Source organism: Podarcis bocagei (genome assembly GCF_964188305.1).
Source record: "Podarcis bocagei genome assembly, chromosome: 16".
Lineage (NCBI taxonomy): Eukaryota > Metazoa > Chordata > Lepidosauria > Squamata > Lacertidae > Podarcis > Podarcis bocagei.
Window position 1 is genome coordinate 6931496 of NC_138142.1, and position 17196 is coordinate 6948691.

A 17196-nucleotide genomic window follows, 5' to 3' on the forward strand; every position below is an offset into this window, starting at 1 on the left:
GCTTGTGTCAAAACATTAGGGCTAATCAAGAGAACTGTTGAGGAGGCACTGTTAGAGATGTTGGTAGCTCCCTTTTGTTCAGAATGCTCTTATTTATTTATTTGCTAAAAAAAGCCTAGTGGAGTACGGTATGTAAGAATGCAGAGGAGTGGGGAAGAGATGAATTGGTTTTAAGCAGGGAAGGTACCAGAGGTAGTCATGGCTAGGCCACCTGGCAACACCCATCACAGCCTTGCAAGGGCCCTTCCTAAGCAACGACAGGTGTGAGAAAATGAAGCAGTTATTCCTTTTGGCAATAGCCTCCTGGCAGGGGTGCCACTGCCATTTACCTGTGGATGGAAGGGCACAGTGAGGGCAGGCTCAGGGCTGGGTGGGCATATCAGTGGAAGCACCCCCATCGTTCTACCTGGACACTGAGGTCCAGCACCGAGGGCCTTCTGGCGGTTCCCTCACTGCAAGAAGCCAAGTCACAGGGAACCAGACACAAGGCCTTCTCGGTAGTGGCACCTGCCCTGTGGAACACCCTCCCACCAGATGTCAAAGAGAACAACAACTACCAGACTTTTAGAAGACATCTGAAGGCAGCCCTGTTTAGGGAAGCTCTTAATGTTTGATGCATTACTGTATTTTAATATTTTGTTGGAAGCCACCCAGAGTGGCTGGGGAAGTCCAGCCAGATGGGTGGGGTATAAATTATTATTATTATTATTATTATTATTATTATTATTATTATTATTATTATTATTATTATTATCAGCTCTGCTGGTGCCAACACGCCTGCAAAGAGGCACCCTGCCTCTGGGCAATTGTGCAGATTAGGCCCAAAGGGAGAGACGGGTACGCAAAGGGGAAATAGAGCTTTGGAAGCAAGTTAGCTTGGCAACCCACACTCTCCCCAAAAACCCTCCCCTTTCCCCTGACAGGTGGACTTGAACCTGATTGACAGGTGGACTTGAACTGCATAGAATGGTCCTGCTGAAATCAGGTCTTGCAGTTATCTTCTTTACCTGCCCTGCACCTGATGCCATATGGCACCAGCTGCAGGGTAGGCGAGCAGGGCTTGGGGAAAATGACATCTCAGGCCCATTCAGGTTCCCCATGCCTAGTCTATACTAACTGGCAGCAGTTGTCCAGGATTTTCACAATACCTGGATATACTTGGGGTTTAACCTGGCACTGTCATGCAAGCGAGCTTTTGCCCTGTAGGTGTTTCTAAGCCACAACTCCCATTGACACCAGCAAATGTAGGCAATGAGCAGGGATAAAAGGAGTCATAGTTCAGCAACATCTGGAGGACCAAAGGTCATCCACATCTGACCTACATGCAAAAACAATACACTGTCCCTGAAAGAGGAGTTCCATAGTCAAGACACCACCAAAAAGGTTCTGTATGTGGCACCCAGTAGCCAGCCCCCTTGTCTCAGTTGTGGGAGGGGGGTGTCAGGAGCTCGTCCAACACTCGAGTAGGACCTTGGCAGAGACACATACCCTACTGGCATGTTCCCTCCCTCCTCGTTGATCCTTCAGGAGCTTCAAAAGCTTTCTTCTGCCCAAACATCACAGCGACTGATGCCAACAGAAATCGGCACACTTAGGGATCCGCAGAGTGTTTGCAGCTTGCATAACAGACCTCAGCAACTCATCATTTTGGCTAATCTACTTTATTTACATATAAACACACACGGAGCACTGCAACATGGCTCCCTCTCTCTCTAGCATCAGATAGCAAAGAGGAAAGAACAAAGGACAATAGTCCCACTTCACGGGACACAGTAACACAAACATCCTGTCTCCATCACTTCCCACTCTGTGGAGTCAAAACACATACCGTCATGTGAAAGACAAAAATCCCATGACTGCAATCACGGAGCAGGAATTCTAACAGGGGGCACCCACATGCATGTCCTTGATGATTATCTGACTGTCCAGGCAGGTTTGTATTTACATTATAAATAATCATGATGTTGGTGGTAGTTCAGATTCAGAATTCCTGAGCTATAACTATCAACCCCTCAAATTGGCTAGAATAACAAAACCTTTGGATTGACCAAGGCCTCATAGAAATAATAGAAGCTTGACCTTTTGCCCTTGACTAGTCAACAGAGCAGTACTTTCACCCCACTGTATAACCTCTTTTTTTATATAAAAAACTAATCAGCAAAATGCCACACACATTTAAAATGTGACCTTGCATTTCTGAAGCATATGTGTTTAAATCTGAAACTTTAGTCCTTTAAAAAGGGGGGGGGGACCCAACCTCTTTGAACTTTCCTTTATTTGCTCTGTTCCACAGATGTGGTTAAATTGTTCCATTCTCTTCTCCTCCATTACACAAACTCTGAGCCAGATCTCAATCCAAGCCTGGAAACATATTGGTTTAATCTTGATATTGATTAAGCGAGGGTTGGGTGTTTGGGTTTTTTCTTTCTTTTTAGAAAAGTGTTTCAAGATGCTTACATAGGCAATGTCAGAAATGGCTGGAAAATAATGTGGGAAAGTAAGTGTGTGTGTGTGTGTGTGTGTGTGTGTGTGTGTGTGTGTGTGTGTTAAGGATCCGAGCACTTTTTTTAAAAAAAAAAAAGGTTAGATGGTTGAATTTTAAGCAGCCTTGCCAATTAGTTCACCAGTGTAAGACCTGGCATGGTCAGGTTTCTGTGGTTTAAAGGCAGGCTTGGTGTTGCCACAGAAGGGCTTGTTGGGAGTCTTGTCCTTTGCCCTCAGATTTCTGGACCATTTTCAGCTTTCAGCTTTGCAAAGCAAGCCTCTAGCCCAAGGATAGCCAACATTTTTCTCTCTGTATGTTTTGGACTCCAGTTCCCATCAGCCCTAGCCAGCATGGCCAGGTCAGTGGAATGATGGGAGTTGTAGGTTATAAGATCAGGAGGGCACAAGGTATTTTATTTGAGGAAATAAGAGAAGCCATGTTAGAAGGCTTGACTAAATTGCTCAATGAGAAGCAAACAGGAAGTTTTTATTCACACTGAGTCAGACCATTGGTCCACCTAGTCCAGTATTGTCTACCACTGAGCCTCTTGGGCTTGCCAGTCGTAAAGCCAGCAGTTCAAATCCCTGTGACGGGGTGAGCTCCCCTTGCTTTTTGCTTTGTTTCAGCTCCTGCCAACCTAGCAGTTTGACAGCATACCAGTGTGAGTAGATAAATAGGTACTGCTGCGGTGGGAAGGTAAACGGCATTTCCGTGTGCTCTGGCTTCTGTCACGGTGTCCTGTTGTGCCAGAAGCAGTTTAATCATGCTGGCCACATGACCCGGAAAGCTGTCTGCAGACAAACACTGGCTCCCTCAACCTGAACGTGGAATTTGACCCCATAATCGAATTGGACTGGACTTAACCATCCAGGGGTCGTTTACCTTTACTTTTGCCTTTACTCTGACTGGCAATGGCTTTCAGACAGGAGCTCTTTGAAGTTCTTCCTGGAGACACCAGAAACTGAGCCAGTGGAGGTTGGTGCCCATTGGGACTGGCAGGTCAGAAGGCTGATCAACAGACGGTGGAGCCAGAGTCAATAATAGACAGAACCAACTGCTTCTAGTTGGCCTCTTCCCTGATGAGTTCTGTAAAGGCAACAGTGAGATGAAAGAGGAGGAGAATAAAGTAATCTGACAGCTAGTGCCACAGGCAGACAGGCTAATGGACCAGCCTCTACTGGTTTGAATCTGGGACCTTTTTGCATGCTAGGCAGATGTTCTACCACAGATGCCCTGCCACTGAGCTGTGGTCCAGTCCTGCCTACCATTGTTCTGGCCATCAAATACAAAGGCATGTAAATTGTAACAATCTAGAGCAGGCAAACACAAACATGTACACCTGCAGTAGTGCATTCCAGGACAGCCAGAACCAGTATGATCAAAGCAAAACCACTGTCATTGATGAAAACCACAGATGAATGGTTTTTCAGAAATTCACCACGTACTCTGATTGGCGTAAATCTCCAAGAAGAGATGCTGGAACAGAATTAAATGGAGAATGCCTCTCTGCTGTTTGAATTCTGTTGTGTTGATGGTTTGTGTGTTTGAATGTTCATGCCTGTGATTTCCTGGGGATTTGAGGCTTGTTTGGGATAAATTTTGATATGGAAACCTGAACAGTTAGATGGGGTGGGATGGGGGGGTGCATAAAAACTGCAAGGGACACTCAAGCAGCTCCCCCTGGTGGCCCATTGTCCAAGTGAAGAAAGTTCCTGGCTCTGAGGGGAGTCGACTGCTTACTTGCCAGCATTAAAATCGCAAGAGTGAGGCTTCAACAGCAATTGCATCTATTGGCAAATATAAGGGAGCATGTAGACAAGCTATATTCACCCACAGCACATGGGCAGGAAGATCCAGTAGTGGAGTTCAGTAGCTTAAGTAAAAGTAGGTAAAGGTAAAAGATCCCTGGACAGTTAAGTCCAGTCAAAGGCGACTATGGGGTTGTGGCACTCATCTCACTTTCAGGCCAAGGGAGCCAGTGTTTATCCACAAACAGCTTTCCAGGCCATGTGGCCAGCATGACAAAACTGCTTCTGCCGCAACGAGACACAGTGACGGAAACCAGAGGGCACGGAAATGCCGTTAGCTTCCCACCACAGTGGTACCTATTTATCTACTTGCACTGGCGTGCTTTCGAACTGCTAGGTTTGGCAGAAGTTGGGACAGAGCAATGGGAGCTCACTCCATCATGGGGATTCGAACTGCCGACCTTCCGATCGGCAAGCCCAAGAGGCTCAGTGGTTTAAACCACAGCGCCACCCGTGTCCTTAGTAGCTTAAGTGGGAGTAAGTTGGCACTTCCTTCAAATGAGAACAATTGATTGCAGTGATGAGGAAGCCTATGGCTCTCTTGACCTTGTTGGACCCCAACTTCCATCAGCTCCAGCTGGTATGGCTAAAGAAGAGCCATACTGGATCGAACCAAAGGTCCATCTAGTCCAGCACCCATTTCTCATAGAGGACAACCAGATGTCTCAATGGGAAGCCACCCAGGCAAAAGCACTCAAGGAGGGCACAGCACAGGGCCATATAGGGGTATGGCTTGGGGATAAGGAGCAGAAGAGGCCTGAAAGGCTGCATTCAGTCCCTGGGTTTTTTGGTTTCCCACATCTGGTTTACACCAATTTGACTGTGGCTTTGTAGAGCTCCAGACAGGGATATTTATGTCAGTCTACCTGGTGGACATGGGTGGCGCTGTGGGTTAAACCACAGAGCCTAGGACTTGCCGATCAGAAGGTTGGCGGTTCAAATCCCCATGATGGGGTGAGCTCCCGTTGCTCGGTCCCTGCTCCTGCCAACCTAGCAGTTCGAAAGCACGTCAAAGTGCAAGTAGATAAATAGGTACCGCTCCGGCGGGAAGGTAAACGGCGTTTCCGTGCACTGCTCTGGTTCGCCAGAAGCAGCTTAGGCATGCTGGCCACATGACCCAGAAGCTGTACACCAGCTCCCTCGGCCAGTAAAGCGAGATGAGCGCCACAACCCCAGAGTCGGTCATGACTGGACCTAATGGTCAGGGGTCCCTTTACCTTACTTCACCTGGTGATGCCAGAGATTGAAACAGGGATCTTCTGCACACAAAACATAACCTCATGGAAGATAAGGCTACCAATGGCTACTAGCTTTGCCCCCACAGTTGGTGGTCTTGATGCTTCTGAATACCAGCTGCTGGAAAGCACAGGAGGAGAGTTCTTGTCTTGTCTTGTCTTGTCTTGAGTCCTGCTTTCAGGCTTCCCATAGGCATCTGGTTGAACCAATGTGAGAACAGGATAACGGCCTTGATGAGCCACAGGCCTGATCCTGCAGGCTCATCCTATGTTATTATGCCCTGTCACTGAGCTGTATCTCTCTGGAGGGAGAAGATCCAGGATAGAAGTCTGGATGACTTCAAAGGGTTTTCATGAAGCATCAAGGCACCCTGCAAGCACTGTGTGTGGCAGTTCCTTTCACAATCTCCCAAATGGTTAAAAAAAGCAAGCTGAAAGATTTCCCGAGCCAGTGTTTCCCTTTACCTGCATTGCTGCAGCCACAGTAAATGGGAACAGACGCTTTAGCTCTGAGCATCTCTGCTTTCAATTCAGCCTGAGCAGGCATGCTATGAAATGAGATCACCGTTGGCGGGAACAATGGGAGGGGAGAAACATTCTACAAAGGATCATGTTTGAAAACACAAAATAAATGACTACCTTCTGTTCAGTAATCAGAAAAAGAATATCTTGGGATTTTTTATTTCTATTTTGCTAAGTTCCAAGAAAGAAAATTAGGTCGTTCCACATCTCTAAGGTCATTGTTTGCAATTGTGCTTAGGTTTCGCCCAGATCTGATGTTCTTGGTATTCCAGATCGAACCCCCTGTGATGATGGCTGTGATGTGAAGTTCCATGGTTCTGTCTCTGACAGTGGTGCTTGGTGCCCATTGAGGCTTCTGGGGGCAGAATTCAGGGAGCCCCACTAACAGGTGGAGCTGGAGCCAATGACAAACAGAGCCTACTTGTTCCAGATTTGTCCCCATCCTCCTTCTCCTTGCTGAGTTCTACAAGAGCAAGACTAAGGAGGAGGAGGAAGCTGTCACCTCCAGGACTGGCTGTAAGTACAGAGGCAGACAGATGGGGACTTGGTGAGGGCAAATTGAGGTTGACCACTTGGCCTAACAAACCAGCCTCCACTGTAGTAGGACTCTTCAATCTGACAACCTCTTTTAAAACAAACAAGCAGATCAGTGGGTGGAGCCAAGCTTCTTTTTTGCTGCTCCAGAAGGGAGGACTGGACAACAAAAGAAGATTCCAACTAAACATTAGGAAGAACTTTCTGATGGTAAGATCTGCTCAACAGTGGATTGGGCTATCTTGGAAGGTGATGGGTTCTCATTCATTGTGGGTTTTTCTGTCAGGGATTCTTCTGCTGTAATTCATGCATCAACAGTAGTATAATAATAGTAATTAGCTAAGATCAAGTGTAAATGCTTTGTGTGTGTGTAAATGTTTCAAGTCCAACATCTTGACCATTAAGATGTGGATCTTAAGAGGTGTTGAAAGGCCATAGCTCAGTGGTAGAACATCTGTTCTGCATGCAGAAGACCTCTGGTTCAATCCCTGGTATCTCCAGGTGGGGCTGGGAATATCCCCTGCCTGAAAACCTGGAAAGCCACTGCCAGTCAGTGTAGATCAGAGGTGGCCAACTCCCAAGAGACTGCGATCTACTCACAGTGTTAAAAACTGGCAGTGAGCTACCCCCTTTTGGGGGGTTCAGGTCAAAGTTGCTGAGTTTTTCTTAGGAAGGAAACCCCCTTTTTTGGGGGGTGCAGGGCAAAAATGTCAAGCTTCTTTGGGGAGCCGGTGATCTATCCATAGAACATGATCTACCTGTTGAATGTGCCTGGTATAGATGATATGGAGCTAGATGACCCAAGGATCTGACTTGGTACATGGAAGCTTCCTATGTATGTCCCTGTGTGTTGCAAAATTGGATGTGCAAAATTGGAAGGCTAACTCCATTCCCATCCTCATAATAGTTCAGAACAATGAAATAAGGTCAGCTTTGCTTAAAAATGAGAACCAAGTGAAATTTCCCCCATTCCTTCTAGGGAAGGATCTCTGTCCCCTTGATCACTTCAGTGGGCCCTTAATTTTGCCCCTCCAGTTCTGCAGTATTGTTTTTGAGGTGAAGCAATTAGACTAGTGCAAAGTATTTAAGATGTAGCCACGCCATCAATTTGTACCAAGGAATTATGATTCTAGCAAAGAGGATAGGGGGCAGATGCAAGAAGCCCCTTGACTTGACCTGTCGTGAGGGTCAACAGTGCACCAAGTGCTAGAAAAGCAGCTCATTTCATTCAGCTGCATGTTAGTAATTCCCATATCTGATAGATCCAGATAGATGATTTTTTTTAAGCATTGGACAGGATGCAAAACAACCTTCAGCCTTTCCTTTCTTAGGCTGTGATGAAGTGCAATGTTAGCAGCAGAGAGGAAAACAGTTCTGAAGAATCTATCCTCTGCCCCCCCCCCCAGTAACCTGGTTTTAATTATTCCCTTTTTATGAGCTCAGTTCCAAAGTCAGACATCAATCGGGAGGCCCCTCTTCTGAAGTTTTCCTGTTCTGCTGGGTGCTTGGAAGAAAGAAGGCGGGCAGGGGGAGAAATGACTCTTCTGTATGTTAATCAGGAGCTGGTAATGGAAACCAGCCCAGTGATGTTGACTTAGTCTGGTTCTTTGCCAAGAGAAAGGTGAAAGTTCAGGCATCAGCTCAGGTTGCCAAGGCTCATTCTGAGGGGTGGAACAGGGGTGGCAGAGTCTGGGCGGTGGGGGGAATGCCTGTTAATAGTTTCTCATTAAGAGCTGCTGCGTTATGTTTCAACTACAATTCTTTTGGGTTCCAAAAGAATTCATTTGGGTTTCAGCTACAAAACAGTTTGTTGTTGTTGTTTAAATGTGATACCAAAGAGAATGACAGGTTTACCAGTAAATAAAAGGACTGAAATTAATAACTGGCAGACTGGGAGGCACAAACGACCATTCAATAGCATCCCAGATACTTGGCCCTGTGGGTGCAACTTGTGGCTTTGATGCTCAGCCACAAACATGGTGCCATAGGGAGCTGGCTATAGGCTGGGGCACATGGGCCACTGCTGCAGATTTTACTCCAGGGTAAATGGATTCTTTCCCACCTGTCATCACTACAGTCTAGAATTTGAATGGTCTTTGCTCCTGGAAACTCCCTGCTTAGATATTTTACGCCTCAAGAGTGTTTTGTTAGCGGGGGAGCTCTGTTTTCATGGCTACTGATTTTAAGGCAGTGTTTGCATCTGGCAAAACAGTGCCATTGTGGCAAACCACTGAGCCACGGAGGTTTAGTTCAGTGGTGTGGTGTCCTAGGGGAGGGGGGATCAAAGATCCAATACTATTTCAGTAGCAGGGTCCCGGTTTCCAGCTTCCTAGAGCTGCTCAATGAGTATGAATCAGGAGGTGTTTAGCCATTGTATGCTCCAAAGCTAAGCATTTAGGAATACTGAAAACACACATTATGTGCAACTTCTGTTAGGTACAATGAAACTTCATGAAAGACACAACTTGAGTCACTCAGCAAGAAGATACTAGAATGCTCCAAACCACTTGCCAATACATGTGCACAGAAAATAGAAGCTCTACCTGAAAGTCAACAAATGGAGATCTGTATTGACATTGTTGAAATGTATCCCTAATTATTGTTATTGTATAAATAGAAGATTATTGTATAATCTTAGAAAGTTGTATATTCTTAGAAGGGGTGTGGCAGGGCATCCTGGCTTATGTGACACTCAAAGGGTATGAGAAAAAATGTGAAGGAGAAGGTCTATCAATGGCCAGCCCAAACTGCTAAATAGGACTGCTATCTTAAAGGCAGGGTGAATTCCAGTTGGCGGGGATGAACAGCAGACAGAGTGTTGGCTTCCATGCTCTCGTTGTTGGCTTTCCAGAGGTTGACTTTTCTGCAAAGCAGGATGTTGGATTTAGGGTACATCCTATGTTCTCAAAAAAGATGGTGTTACTATTTAGGAGATCTGAGTTTTTATAAGGCTGGATTTGCCTAGTCCAGGGATCAGCAAAGCTTTTCAGCAGGGGGCCAGTCCGCTGCCCCTCAGACCTTGTGGGGGGCTGGACTATATTTTGAAGGGGGGGGAATGAACAAATTCCTATGCCCCACAAATAACCCATTTTAAATAAAAGCACACATTCAACTCATGTAAAAACACGCTGATTCCTGGACCGTCTGTGGGCCGGATTTAGAAGGCAATTGGGCCGGATCCGGCTCCCGGGCCTTAGTTTGCCTACTCATGGCCTAGTGGTCAGTCCCCTTAAGCTAGCTGCAGCTCTGAAACGTAGCCCTATTATGACACCCACAACTCTAAGTTAGTAGCTGCAGTACCTCCTTCTGGCCAGCAGCACTGGTGACACCCAAGTGCAGTGGACAGTGCAACAGCAGCAGCTGCTGCCTCTTGTGACCAGCTGCAAAAATGCCACAGAAAAGGAGGGCACAAAAGTCTGGTTTTCAATTCTCTGCCTGGAGATCCTTAGAGGCGTGGAGCTTTTTGCTGGAAGCACCTTCAAGTATAGCCGGTGTTGGTGTTTCCATGATGGCAATGGCAGGGTCATGGTCCTTGCTTCTGATTAAAATGGGTTCTATTTTTATACTGCCTCTGAGCTATTAATTCAGCAGAGCAATCCATTAATGGTGGTGGCCCTAATTGAAAGGGGGAGAAAAATTCATTGCCATTAAGGAAAGAAAGGAGGGGGGGAATGACATCGGATCCAGGATTTGCCTCCCCCCTTCTCTCCTCCCCCTCTTTAATTAGCTGGCCTAACACAAAGAAACAATGCATTAAAGGAGCGGCCTGACAGGGGAAACATCAGAACAATGCAGTCCTAATTAGGAAACGTCTGCATTATTTCTCTCCCCCACCCACCCCTATATCATAAAGGCATGACCTATTTTATTTGTATTAACTTGATGGAGCATATAAAGTAGCAGGAGACATAAACAGCAATGGCGCTGAGCATCACTCTGACAGAGCCTGCCCTGCCCTCAACCTGCAGGTCTCCTTAATCACAGGTGACAAGCTATTGTCCTACAACCTTGCAAGGCTCAGAGGGATACATTTTCCTGCTGGTGGTTCTCTCATTGATTCTGGAGCAGTGGTGGCTGATGATTGTTGGAACTGGTAGGGTGGAGTGTAGGAAGGCCAGCTGGAGGTGGAGTCAGTGAGAGGCAGAGCCAAATAATTCCACTTTCATCCCCATCCTCCTCCCTTCTTAGTTCTACAAGGACAACATGGAGACTAAGGAGGAGGAAGAAGCTGGCAGCTAGAGCCAACCCGAGGAGTGATTGTAGGTAAGAAGGCAGGCAGGTGGGGGCTAGCTGAGAGTAGACTAAGTTTGGTGGGGCAGTATGTCATGTACGCTGATGGACCAGCCTCCACTGCCTTTATATTTGCAATAAGTCCTGGGGGTGGCAGTGGCTCTCAGCTTCCTTATTGTCACCCTTGTAGAACTTACCATTAGTTGGCCTTGTCTGCCACTGGCTCTGGTGCCGTCTACTGTAGACCCCCTGCCTTCCACCCCAGCAGTCCCAATGTGCACCAGCCTCCACTCAGTTTTCCTTGGTATAAAGTGGCTTCTTATGTGCGTAAGCCCACCTTTAAAAGAGGAGTTTGGTGGAAGAGAAGCAGAAACTGATGAGTCCAAGGGTGACTGACATCTGTGTCACTGGCCACAACAATCAGAAAGTGAAGGGTCTGCCTCTCAGTGTCAGGATATGTGCTTTGCATGCAGAAGGTCCTAGGTTCAATTCTTGACATCACCAGTTAAAAGGCATATGAGGTTGAAAGGCTGGGAAAGAGCTTTGCTAATGCAATGGATAAGTTAGTATTGGTCTAGGTGGACTAATGGCTCTAGTCCTTTTAACTGAGATGCCAGGGATTGGACCTGGAGTCTTCTAAAGACAAAGCATGTCAGTGGCACAGGTGCCTGCTTGCCTTGAGCACCTCCCTCCCATGCTTCAATAAGAGAAACGTCTGGTCTACCAATGAGCTATGATTCTTCCCATAGGTAGTCCCCCCCCCCCCAGGGATAGTGAATCTGTAGCCTCCCAGATGCTGTTGGAGCCCAACTATCATCATCTTTATGGGAATTGGAGTGCAGCAACATCTAGAGCAGTAGTCTTCAACCTTTTCAGACCTGGAACCCACTTTTAAACCAAGCATGTAATTGGAGACCCATTTCTTAACCCGTTACCATATATTTGCATTGTGTTAGTGCTGCTTTTTCAATCCACCTTGAATCAGGTCATGACCCACTAGAGGGTCACAGAGCTTCTCAGTTCAAGCTCTGGGGTCCCTTAGAGCAATCTACTCATTCAATGTGATTCTGTTGTTCAGATGCATGAGATCATATCGCAGTGAAGCTTCAGCCATACCAATGTGGACTCTCAAAAGAATTATGAAGGAAATGTGGAAGTTTAAGTGTTGAGAGTGGAGGGTTGTTTCCTGTTCATTCTTCTTAAATGCACTTTAATGTCTAATGGTGGGAGGAGGCTGGACTGACCACTACTATCTTAGAAAAGTATCATGGATTGATTTAACGTTCCATGACAGGGCGCTGACTCTGATTTATGTATTGCAAGGAGAATTTGGCCTTTTACTCCGAATGGCCCTCTTTTTTTTCCAACTCTGGATATACTCGTGCCCTTTCATCCCACTGGCCTGTCTTTCTCTTCACCTCCTGGCTAATTCTCACAAATGATGTTCAAGCTGGCTGTAGACCTTATGGGATTCTTGTGATTGAAACCTGTGAACCTCTCCTATCCTGCCGGTCGATGACCTTACAGAAGCTGCCTCCTGATGGAGGAAACTGTAAAGGTTGGTGAAGGTTATGTTGAAAACAAACAAATAAATAAAGCACATTGACTCTTACAGGGCTGACATGACCACTTCTGATCTTGGTGAAGTTAACAGACACATTTAAATGTGTTAAAATAGATGGGAAGTTTGAGGCATCTGATTTAGGTTCTTCACACATATACACACACCTATTCTGGATTAGACTGTCCAGGGTCTGTCCTTTTTTGAAATGGATCTGTATTTGATAGGACTGAGCAAAAATGTCCTCCCTGCTCTTATGCCACAAAAGGTATGTGTGCGTGTGTCTGTTTGCAGGGATTTCAAGGGTGCAGGAAGACACTTCACAGTGTTCACATACACTCCCCAGTCTCCTCACTGCTGCTGTATGCATAATCATGAATGTCACACTACATCCCTGATATACAGTGATTCATCTCTGTAATGTAAGAAATCTGATTCCGTCTTTGTCAGATGAGACCTCTTATTTCTGCTGGTACAAGTGCCCATGGAATCCTGGGGAAGATCTGGGGAAATTCAGCCTGGAACAAAGGTCAGCCAGTGGCAGGAAGCATGAAGCAAATAGCACAGCACTGGTTCAAGGTAGCTGGTCAAATTTGGGCATTTCAGGACCCAGGAGAGCTCTGCAAAACAGGAGGAGTTTTTCTGACAAACTGCAAAACTCAGTTGAGTCCTTATATCTATAAGATGATGAGTACCCAAACTTTACCCTTCTACTGAGGTTGTGTAGAATTTAAAGGTACCATTTGAATGCCCTCACTTATTTTGCTATCTCCAACAGGACAGGTAACTTAATGATGATGATGATTTCTCCTTGGGGAGAGCATTCCACAAGCAGGGAGCTACTGCAGAAAAGGCCCATTTTTGTGTTGCCACCCTCCAAATCCCTCATGGAGGAGGCATGTCAGATGATGATTGCAGGGTCTGGGTCTGTTCATATGGAGAGAGGTGGTCCTTAAGGTACTGCAGCCCTGAGCTGCTTAAGGCTTTATAGGTCAAAACCAGCACTTTGAATTGGGCCAGGAAACTAATTGGCAGCCAGTGTAGTCGGGCCAGAATTGGCATTATATGCTCAAACCATCTTGCCCTGGTGAGCCGCTGAATTCTGCACCAGCTGAAGTTTCTGAACTGTCTTCAGAGGCAGCCCCATATATAAAACATTGTTGTAATCTAACCAAGGGGTTACCAGAGCATAGACAACGAATGTGAGGCTATCCCTGTCTAGAGAGGGGTACAGCTGGGCCACCAGCCAAAACTGGTCGAAGTCACTCTGTGCCACTGCGGCCACCTGAGCCTTAAGCAGCAGTAATGGGTCCAGAAGTACCCCCAAAATGTGTACCCATTCCTTCAGAGGGAGTGTAACCCCATCAGGAGCAGGCAACTTCCCATCTGTCTGGTTTAGAAAACTTGGATCAATGTCTTAGCTAAAGCCTGGCTATGTTCATTATACTCTGCCTTGATTTGCCTGTTTGCAGCCTATAGAACTATGCTGGGACACTATACTGGATTCACCAATGAACCATGACCTCCAGTCATGGTAACAGTTTGAGTTCTAAGTCCTTGGGGGAGATTAGGACACTACTACCGAAGAAAAGCTCCTCTCACCAGAATTATCACAAGGTTGGGTTACAATGAGACCTTTCAAATTCTTTGAAAACATTGGGTGGCATTCAATGCTACTCCTACTCAGAGCAGACTTATTGAAAGTAATGGGCACAACTAACTTAGCTCAATTAATTTTATCAGGTCTGCTGTGAGTAGGAATTAACTGACTTCTACCCATTGGAACTTGCAAGTGGACTACATTTCAGAATGCCGTCATATCTCTGTAGGCACATTTAATCCCACCTTCCCACACACCCCAACAAAACTATTTTGGTCACTGCATTTGGGTTACCTTTGTGTAGAGCTTATTTCAGCACAAAGGGCTCATGTGGCTTTGTCCACAGATTTCCAGTATTTGATCTGTGTCAGTAAAGGCTCCCGAAACATCGATGGATGGCGAAGCATCCCTGCAGGGGAGGGTGAAAATAGAAAATCCCCTTTATTACAGGGGTTGCAATTTTCACTTCACGGCAGCGGGCCGGTAATAAGCACCCAACCAAGATATTAGAGTCTAGCCCAGAGGAATTTAATAAAAAGGTCTTCAGGATGCTTAGACTTCATGGCTCTGTCTGGGCCCTGCTTGATATCTCATCCGTGACCTCTGTGCAATCAGGGTTAAGTAAGGATCATGCTGTGCCTAAGCCTTTAAATGAAAAGGTCTGATTAACTGTCAAGAATATCTACTGTCAGGAACCTTTGGCTTTTTATGTGCCTGCCCTGTGTGGTAAACCACTACAACTTCAGCATCCTCAGGCTGGACATTGGGCCTCTGACAAAGGGAGAGCTATAGAAGCCTTTCTGTTTCCATTGGAACCTGATGGCTAGAACTTTGGATTTTTAAATTGGAGGTGGACATGGATTCAGCTGGCGTAGAAATATCTGTACATTGTTTTGAATCCTATCCTTAGGGGTGTGTTGTTGTTGCTTTTTGTGAGGGTGGTGTTGTCATGGAGGTGCTGGGTTCAGGATTCAAATTCCTGAGGATGTAGGCTTTACCATTCAGTTTCTTTTAAATAAAAAAAATAATCATAGTCCTTATGTCTATGACGAAATGCTAGAAATTGTGTGGGCATTGTTTACTCAAATCCCAGAAGCCAAGAGAGGTTGCTGATTAAGGTGTCCGATGGTTGCTGGGGACGGGTGTGTGAATTTCAGCAACCCCCAGCTCCCCATGTCTAGCAAAATCAAAATATATATTCTATTCTTGTTTGATTGCTATTACTATTTCCTATTGCATTTTCTGGCTCTTAATGGCAGTTTGCTCATTTGGAAGGAACAAATCCTGCCACCTATCTCTCCAACATGAATTAAATATGAAGGTCCATCACCTTAAATTAACATTCTGGAGTTGTGGCACTCATTGCTATTTTCCTATCCCTGCCTCATCAGAAGAAAGTATCTCCCTTTATTGCTTTTCACTTGCTAGCATCCCACCTAGTTCCGTGCTTGTACAAAGGCAGGCGGGTGCTGATGCGTTCGTGTTGCAATGCCTTGGTAGAATATTGATGAATCTGGCTGTCTTTTCAATGGCAGCGGAACTGAGAATTTGCAACCTGTAAATCATAAAATTAAGTGTTAGCGGGTTATTAAACAGCTAAAATCTTCAGTTTAAAACAAAATGCAAAAAATGAGCAAAACTAAACCTGAGATGTCAAGATCCATATCTGAGCCATGACTCAGTGGTAGAGCATCTGCTTTGCAGATTTTTTTGCAGGTTCAATCCCTGGCATCTCCAGGTAGAGCTGGGGGGAACTCTCTTCCGGGAACTCTGGAGAGCCAAGATGGACCAATGAAATGACAGCTTCCTATGTTCTGTCACTGCCATCACTGTGGTGTGCTAGGAAGGTGAGAAGGAGGGATGAGTTGGCAGCAAGATTGGCAAGGTTCAAACACACCAGTAGGAGTGCCGCATTTGCTTTGCCGGTGTGTTTGCACTATGCTGCCCTTTGCTTCTTCCCCTCTTCCTCTGGTTTGTCACAGTGACAATGGGGATGGGGGGCCAGGGGAGCAGTGCCACCCTGCCCCAACCAGTACAAGTGAGATCCTTGCAGCTCTCTGGGCCTCTGCAAGTTCCCAGCATTGCTAGTCTCTAATAGCAACCAGGCAACAGTCTCTACCTTGTGTTGACATCCCTCTAGACATAAGGCTGCATAGGGTACACAGCGTGGGACAGTAAATAATCTTGAAGAGGAAAGCTGCCTGCACTCGTTCTACCAACTGGGTAAACCCTGGCAGCCAGACTGGAATACCATAGAGCAATTGAGCTATAATGTTGGCGTTGAAGACCTTAAGGGCAGAAGGGATATGTGATGTTTGTATGTGATGCCAATAAAAGGTATGATGATGATGATGATGATGATGATAGCAACCATGCTCCAAGATGCAAGAGTATGATAAATCCAGTTTATTTCAGCTCAGTAATAATTTGCCTGATGGTAGATTTGGGTCATAATAAAAGATTCAGGACAGACAACAGAAAGAGCTTTCACACAGGGCATAGCTAAACTGTGGAATTTGAACCTACTAAATGTAGTAATGGCCACCAACTTGAATGGCTTTAAAAGGGGATAAGACTAATTTATGGAGTGGGAGGTTATTAATGGCTATCAGCACGATGGCTATGTTTTACCTGTGCTACTGGGGGCAGCATGTTTCAGAATACCATTTGGTGGTGATCACAAGGGGGGAGAATGCTGTTATGTTCAGGTCTTGCTTGCAGGCTTCCCAGAGGCATCTGGTTGGCTGCTGTGAAAACAGGATGCTGGGATAGATGGACCTTTGATCTGATCCAGCAGGGCTCTTCTTATGTTCAGACAAAGGAAAGTTATTTATCACATAGGGCATTTTTTAATCAAATCCGCTGCCACAAGATATAATGATAACCCCTGGCTTAGATAGTTGAAATGGGAGATTGGACAAATTCAGGAAGGAAGAGGTACATTCAAGGAGGGTACAGAGCACGTTATGATCTGGAGAGAGAACATGTTGCCTCAAGAGAGTCCAGGGGGCCAGATAGAGAAAAGTTGAGGTCTGCATCTGGCCCCTGGACATGATGTTCCCCACTCCTGATACTTCTCCACTCCTGAGACACTGAATGATAAAACTTCATTTGCAGCCATAACTGCATCTGGTCAGGAGATATCCCAGACCCCAAACTGAATTGGGCTGATCCAGGATTTGTCCAGAGTGGGTTGAGGCAGCTCTAGGTTGCACTGGATG

General features: G+C 46.0%; 1 protein-coding gene and 1 long non-coding RNA gene across 3 annotated transcripts in view; one reads left to right on the forward strand and one right to left on the reverse strand.

Moving 5' to 3' along the window:
• LOC308575780 (transmembrane protein 132C-like) overlaps positions 1 to 17196 on the forward strand; it is a 300534-nt gene that overhangs the window by 74478 nt on the left and 208860 nt on the right. The window contains exon 1 of one of the 2 annotated variants that reach the window (XM_081174741.1): positions 12303 to 12372. The exons of the other annotated variant lie outside the window; for it this stretch is intronic. Coding sequence (XP_081030867.1) covers positions 12330 to 12372 — 43 coding nt within the window. The 5' untranslated portion in view covers positions 12303 to 12329. Of the gene's footprint in view, positions 1 to 12302; positions 12373 to 17196 lie in introns of those variants that run through there. 2 annotated transcript variants of the gene reach the window in all.
• LOC308576110 lies at positions 3166 to 15508 on the reverse strand. Its single transcript, XR_014003096.1, has 3 exons — positions 15412 to 15508; positions 14270 to 14384; positions 3166 to 3571 (listed from the first exon to the last, which is right to left on the reverse strand). It is a non-coding gene; the product is annotated as an uncharacterized lncRNA (long non-coding RNA).